The sequence below is a fragment of the Adelges cooleyi genome, unplaced genomic scaffold, assembly GCF_023614345.1.
Source record: "Adelges cooleyi isolate 19-005CV unplaced genomic scaffold, UGA_ACOO_1.1 ACOO_flye_CR_arks_rails_tigmint_CR_PRNA_272, whole genome shotgun sequence".
Lineage (NCBI taxonomy): Eukaryota > Metazoa > Arthropoda > Insecta > Hemiptera > Adelgidae > Adelges > Adelges cooleyi.
In genome coordinates this window covers 24,752-31,645 of record NW_026095940.1, presented here as the reverse complement: position 1 = coordinate 31,645, position 6,894 = coordinate 24,752, and the positions used below count along the sequence as shown (strand labels likewise).

At 25.7% G+C, this 6,894-nt stretch overlaps 1 protein-coding gene across 6 annotated transcripts; it reads left to right on the top strand.

Annotated features, from left to right (window-relative positions):
* The first annotated feature begins 216 nt into the window (after window positions 1-216).
* Window positions 217-6,894, top strand: LOC126837663 (uncharacterized). 6 transcript variants are annotated; one of them, XM_050571605.1, is made up of 15 exons: window positions 217-327; window positions 2,427-2,493; window positions 2,555-2,584; window positions 2,675-2,737; window positions 2,925-2,984; window positions 3,310-3,339; window positions 3,560-3,592; window positions 3,675-3,707; window positions 3,916-3,966; window positions 4,287-4,334; window positions 4,808-4,897; window positions 5,126-5,176; window positions 5,812-5,826; window positions 6,041-6,130; window positions 6,399-6,892. In XM_050571605.1, exons 2-15 carry the CDS (start codon window positions 2,433-2,435, stop codon window positions 6,608-6,610), a joined length of 867 nt encoding a protein of 288 aa, XP_050427562.1. In that variant the 5' UTR covers window positions 217-327; window positions 2,427-2,432; the 3' UTR covers window positions 6,611-6,892. The 6 variants fall into 6 exon arrangements, with proteins under 6 accessions (XP_050427562.1, XP_050427561.1, XP_050427564.1 ...); XM_050571604.1 differs by having other exon boundaries at window positions 4,799-4,897; window positions 6,399-6,889; XM_050571607.1 differs by lacking the exon at window positions 3,310-3,339 and having other exon boundaries at window positions 4,799-4,897.

Genomic DNA, 6,894 nt, shown 5'->3' with positions numbered 1-6,894 from the left:
TACTAACTAATGATTTGCGTTAATCCGCGTGTGTAAATATATTTCTTTTACATGCGTTTAAAAGGTACAAAATCGGATTTGTTCTTTTTAATATTTTACATGAAATCAACACCACGAGTATTGTATGAGCACCATTAATCATAATAAAAAAAAAATAAACCAACTGAGTACATAAATGAACATGGTTACACTGCAAAAACTTATTTGATTCTTATTCTTTAGTCGAAATACAAGCTCTTCTATAATATTGTGCAAGAAAAACTTTCAGTTTCAAAATAACATCAAGACGATTATTTTCTACGAAATTCTTTCAGTTCACCAAATTTAGTAAGTACTTATAGAAAATTCTAAAAATTTTAATTTTGCTAAAATTAAAAAGAAATGCTTTTAGTGAGCCAAGAGTGTAAAAGACACATTAATAAGTATTAACAGCGTTTTTGAGAGAACGGTTTTCTTAAATTTTTTTTTACAAAACAGATAGGGTGTAGTGAAAATTTAGTAATATTATAGAGTGTAGTGAAAGAAGGCAATTATTCAAACCGTTTTCATGGTGTATACAAAACTAAATAAAAAAAAAATTGTTTTGAATATTTCGCCAAAATGCATTATTTAGCAAAATGATACAGATTATCCACCATAGCTCAAAAAATTAAAAAACTACTAAAACTAAAAATATATTATTTTTTAAGCAACTAAAGTTTGCCTATTATAAAATGCGTACAACTTTATTTTAATCATTTTTCATAATCTTCAAAATATATAACAATAAAAATATGAAAAAAAAATGTATTTTAACTTGTCTTTAAGGGGATTACATGCAGTCGGTTTTTTCAGTCAAAACACATTATTTTTATTCCATTGTACAGACCGACTCAGTGATCCGATAAGCAATCTAAAAACAGATTTAAATTTGCCACGAAATTTACTTATGATTGGTCACGGTACTTTTTTCAATTTTTTATTTTAACCCTTCAAAATTTAATTTTAAAATTTAAAATTTTATATAATGTTTAAACGTGTTTTATACATAATAGGAATAAGTTATCAAAAAGTACCCTTACCGAACATAAGTAAACTTCATGAAAAATTCAAATCTGTTTTCAGATTACTTATCGAATCACTGGTTCAGCCTGTGCGATGGAACAAAAAATTTATGTTATATTAACTAAAATGGTATTTACTCATAGATAAAATAATTTAAATTAAAAATAATAGTATGATCGAAATTTATTAAAACCACTTTTTTTTTAAATATTGCCTGTACAAAACTCCTTAATAACCAACCGCATAAGTTTTGTATTAAAAAATAACTTTTTTGGAAGCGGAATTTTTCAATATCAAATTTTGTTTTTCAAATTTGGAGTAAAATTAACTAGTCTTTAGTGAATAAAAAGACATTTTTTTAAAAAAAACTTGATTTTACACGTTTTTAATTTTGGAATTTTATTTTTGACGATTACAGAAAAATTATGAAAATAAAATATCTCTTCTTGAAATCTAGCTTTAATAACAATATAGTTAAACCTGAAATAGTAAATACCTTTACTATTTTGTATTTTGTATAGTGTATTCTAATTTCTAACTTTTTTACACAAAGCAATTTACAAAATAAACAGAGACTATTTTCTTTTTCTGTCTATCTGTATAAGTGTGAAGTAAATACAATTTTGGCTCAATTTCTATCTTGCTACACAAAAAAAGAAAAAAATTGTCGTTCTAGGAAATGTTTTCGATAAAGTAAAAAAAAAGCATTTTTCAGCTGAGTCTGCAACTACGAAAGAGCATTTTCATGTCTCGTTGAAGTACCGAAAAAATTTAGTGAGGTGTGGAATTATAGATAATAAAATAGTACAATAGTGCTTGTTAATAGTGATATTAACAAGCAGTAACAAGCTAGTATCTAAGGTGGCTAGTAAACATAATATCAAGTTTATGGTGAATATTTTAGTGTTTCATAATATCTGGCCTAAAACAATTTATAGAGAATTTTGCCCTTTAAACTATTTTGAATTTATTTTTCAGTTATAATTTGATTGTTGTGAATACAACACATAATTTAAAATAACAGCGTAACGCTTTTTTGGTAACACTTTTATTGGTTATGTGCCAAAGCTAATTCCCACTCCTAGGCCCTAACCCCATTCCTAACCCCATCCCTTATCTCTTATCAAATAGCAGCGTGACAGCCAACCCCAACCCTATCCCAACCCCCCAATCCCATATCTACCCCAACCCCATTCCCACCCTAAACCCCATTCCAACCCCAACCTCTTTCCCACCCCTACCCCCCGCTTTCCCACCACCAGCGTAACGCTTTTTTTGAAACAAGTTTTTGGTAACAAGTTTATCGGTTATCGGTCAGAGCTAAGAAATGAAAAGTATAAATGTGTATTTATAAAAATTGATTTGTTTATTGTTATTTGCAGATAAAAATGAAATATTTCTGTTTTTTAATATTATTCCTCTTCGTAAATGTTTCGGCAGATGATCTAAGTAATTATTATATTTTTACAATTACCAACCTGAAAAAATTCAATATTTCATGTTTTTACAGGGGTATATGCGGATATGGTTCGCCGTATAAGTTAGTAGTATTTTTGTTTTATAAAAAAAATGTTTCTTAAGTTTTTAAAACTCACTGACTTTAAACATATTTTTGAATTATGTATTATAGACATAGCCATCGAGAAAGCTTTTAACGTGAATAATTTAACTATAGAAGATAATCCTGTAACAAGTATGATTCTGTAACACTATTATATTTAAATTAGCGATTAGTAATATCCTAATCGAGGAAGTAGTGTTAAATTTAATAGCTACTACTTAAAGCATGATTTAATATTAATATAAAGTTTTATACTGTACCCAATTCAATATTATTTTAATATATTAGTATAGTAAAATTCTTTATTTGTTGATTGTAGATGCATTGGAGTATGTAATTGAAGCAATATTTGATGATAACTATTATAATGGGGATTTCGGTAATCATAACTATAACAATAATAAAACATATAAAAATAGAAAAAAAATTGAAAAATGTGAACTCAAATTTATCTTTCTTATATGGAGTAGTACATTATTTTAATGGTTAAGGGTTTTATTATTATTTTATTTACCTGGTTATTCTCATCGCCACAACTGCTTCAATTCAACAATTATATTTTCATAAAGATTCCGTAGTCTATTTAATAAAGAAAGTTTTTTTCTACATTGTCTTTTTCTTTTTCTAATTTATTATTATATAATGTAATAATTTCTATTAGAAAATCAATCCAATATCAATAACTTATTTATTGTCAATTTCAGCCACAATGAATTTTATGATCGCTCGACCAGGTAATAGTTTTCGTTGGGTTTTATGAAAATATTTCCAATATTTCATTCCTATTGAATTTTCCAAAGAGATTCCCAATGTATTTAATTTTCAGAGGAGCATATATTTTTTCAGAGTTAATACTAATATATATGTTTTTTCTCTTTTGAATTTTGTTTTCTTGTTTATAATAGGATATAAAATTAAATGCAATATCTTTAATTTTGTGTAATGTTATTTTAGACCAAATAGAAATTGTCGCCCATATACCCGTAGGTAAGACTTCCCATTGCAAATTAGGTTACCACACAGTTGTTTGATATTATTTATGCATACTACATTTTTGTTTTAATTTCAGAACCTGCAAATACCTTCGAAAACGAAATAAAAAGTAACCACATTTTTTTATTTCATATTTATTATACTTAACGCATATTCATTATTTATAATTACTTAATTAAGATTAATCATATGTATGTATTGCAAAATACCAATATGTAATCCTATTGGTTTCATCCATAAATAGTATGTAGATTAATGTATATTAATATTATGTAGATTAATATGTAAATTAATGTATATTTTGTTTTTAATTTTAGAAGCCATGCATTACCAGTATTTGATGGAAGTGGAAGTTAGAGCTAAATTGAGTAAATATAAAATTAAAAAAATTGAAAGTTTTGTAATTGCAGATCTTTAAAGAAAACCAATAAAAGTTGTTTGAAAGCTTACAGGCAAATCCTTTTTATGTTTTATTATTAAGCTTTTGATGATCATTCGAAATATAATTTAAACCGTTTAAGTGTAGTAATTGGAAATTCTCCATTAAATTTTCCATTTATACAATAATATTTTGCATTATAATTTTGGTCTAATTAATCTCAGTTTAATAATGTCTGTTGTATGTAAAATACATAAAGCTGGTTTTATTAAATGCATAATAGTTTGACGTTTGATGTATTTTCCACAGGTCCGTTATATGTTACCATTCATTATTCGCATATTAAAAGAGATCAAGGTAATTATATATTTTTCGATAGTCGCAAATAACCTGTAAAGCTTGTTACGGAGTTAAGATCTGCTTCATTTTATTTATTTAAATTGTTTTATGTCAAAAAATCATTTTAATAAAATAAACTTTGTATTAAGGAGAGAAGAATAGAGAGTACGAGTAAACCTTTGTAACGATTTACGTTGTTAAAAATTATGTTTGTTAATGTATTTTGACTAATTCGTAAAAGAAACAAATTATAATTTCATATATTAAAAACACTATATATATTTATATTTTTTTTCTTAAGAACTTGTCTTAAATGTAAATTTGTTTTGTACATTTGTTGAGTTCCAAAACTAATGACGGGTTGTACAACAAATTAGTTAAATCACAATTACTTGAAAATGTAATGCAATAATTATGTATCACGAGCAACTAAAATACTTTTTTATTTCTTCTCAACACATTCATAAATTAATCATTTTTAGATGATTCAGATTCTAGAGACATAGATTTGACAGCCCTTGCAGAACCGAGAAGACGCCTAGTTAAAACAGTTTTAAAAAATATAATCAGCCGTGCATTAGGTAAACATTAATATGGAGTTATATGTGTTTTGAACCAATATGCTTTACAATATGAACACCATGCATATTCTTTTATACATTTATTTTATCAAATAACATATTTGTGTCCTATACTATAAAGAAAAGTAGTAACTATTATACTCCGATTGACAAATACTATTTTGACATATTGCTTACATTAAAATAAGCATGTAGGTACATGAAAATATATTTTGTATTTATTTTCAGTAACCATGGTCAACCAGTTTATGAAGCAACCAGAAATAAGAGACCCATCAAGTAAATAAAACATTTAATAAATTAATACATTTATATACATATTTGTAGTTTTAAAGAAAAACTATAAGATATTGATTTAAGACTAATTAAAGTATATACTAAAAAAAAACATTATTGTTATCAGGTTAAAGGAATTTTATTATAATTGTAGGGTTAACATCATCCCTTAAGTATGTCACACAAAAATGTTCAACAATATTTCAAAGCTTTAATCTTTATATAAAAAAAATTACTTTCCAAAAATAAATTCAAACAAATATAACGCCGCCAATTTTGAAGACTAGAGAACATTTCTTATCTCAAAATGTTCAGAGTTTAGGGCGGAATTTCGGAAAATCTTTAACTCAAAATTAAATTTTTTATGCAAGAGGTACCATTTTCCCTTTTCGCCCCGTCTACAGTTTATACTTAAGCTTTTTATACGCATTCCAAATAAAATATAAACCATTTATTCAAATATTGCTATTAGAAATATTTTAACATTTATAGAATAATATTTCTAATTAATTGGTCTAATTTATCTCAGTTATGAATGATTGTTATTTATAAAATATAATATTTATAAAACTGGTTTTATTGACTGCATTATAATTTGATGTTTGATGTATTTGTTACATAAATTGTTATTCCTGAAGCTGATAAAGTCAAAGGTAATTTTTCGATAGTCATAAATAGCCTGTAAACCTTGTTATAGAGTTTAGATTTGCTTCATTTTATTTATTTAACGTTTTGTTTCATACAACATTTTTAATAAAATAAACTTTTTGATGATGAGAGATAATGTAAGACTTGGTAACCATTATAAGAACCTAAAGTTGATTACAATGTTATTGTACAGAAAATTAATAATAATTCTTTTCGCAGATTTGGGGCGCTTAAATTTGACAACCGTTGCAGAAAAACGAAGAGTTACTGGAACATCTTTAGAAAACACAATGAGACAAGCATTATTAGGTACATATTAATATAGAGTTGTAAATGTTTTTGAGTACCTATATAATATGCATAACCCATTTAAGCATTTAAAGTTTTTATTATTGGACTTAATATCTCTGATTATGACCAAAGTAATTCCGATTTTTCCGAAAGTCAAAAATAGCCTTTGATAAAACCTTATACCAAAGTTGAAATTTGCTTAATTTTATTTATCCTAATGTATTACAAAGTAGTAACTAGTTAGCTAAATTTATCAAATTCAAGAATAATGTTTTTATATTTTTAGATAAAACTTTATGGCGGATATGTTGTATGATTGGAATATACATGAGTACACGATTACCAACATCATACATAAAAAATATTCACGTTGAATCCAATATGTGTACCTTGTATGATGGAATTACACAACAAAGATACCAACAAATTAATGGAGTATTGTGGCAAATAGGCTTAGACAACCGTAGAGCACAACTTTTTGAGGAGCAGTTAATATAATTTTTCCATCCTAAAATTCTTTAAAAACTGTATAATACCACTGTTATTTTATTGTAATAATATTTTAATGTTGCGCTAATATTCTTTTTCATATTTCACTCATAACTGACAATTAATTGAATGTACAAACATTATCAGCAAACAATAATAATCTTTACCTACATTAAAAAACATATTTTATTCTATTATGATTTGTATAAGCTGTTGAACTTTTTACTGATCGATTAAAAAATGTATAATGATCTAAATAAAGATATTCAACAGGCGCAATAAAGCAAGCAAAA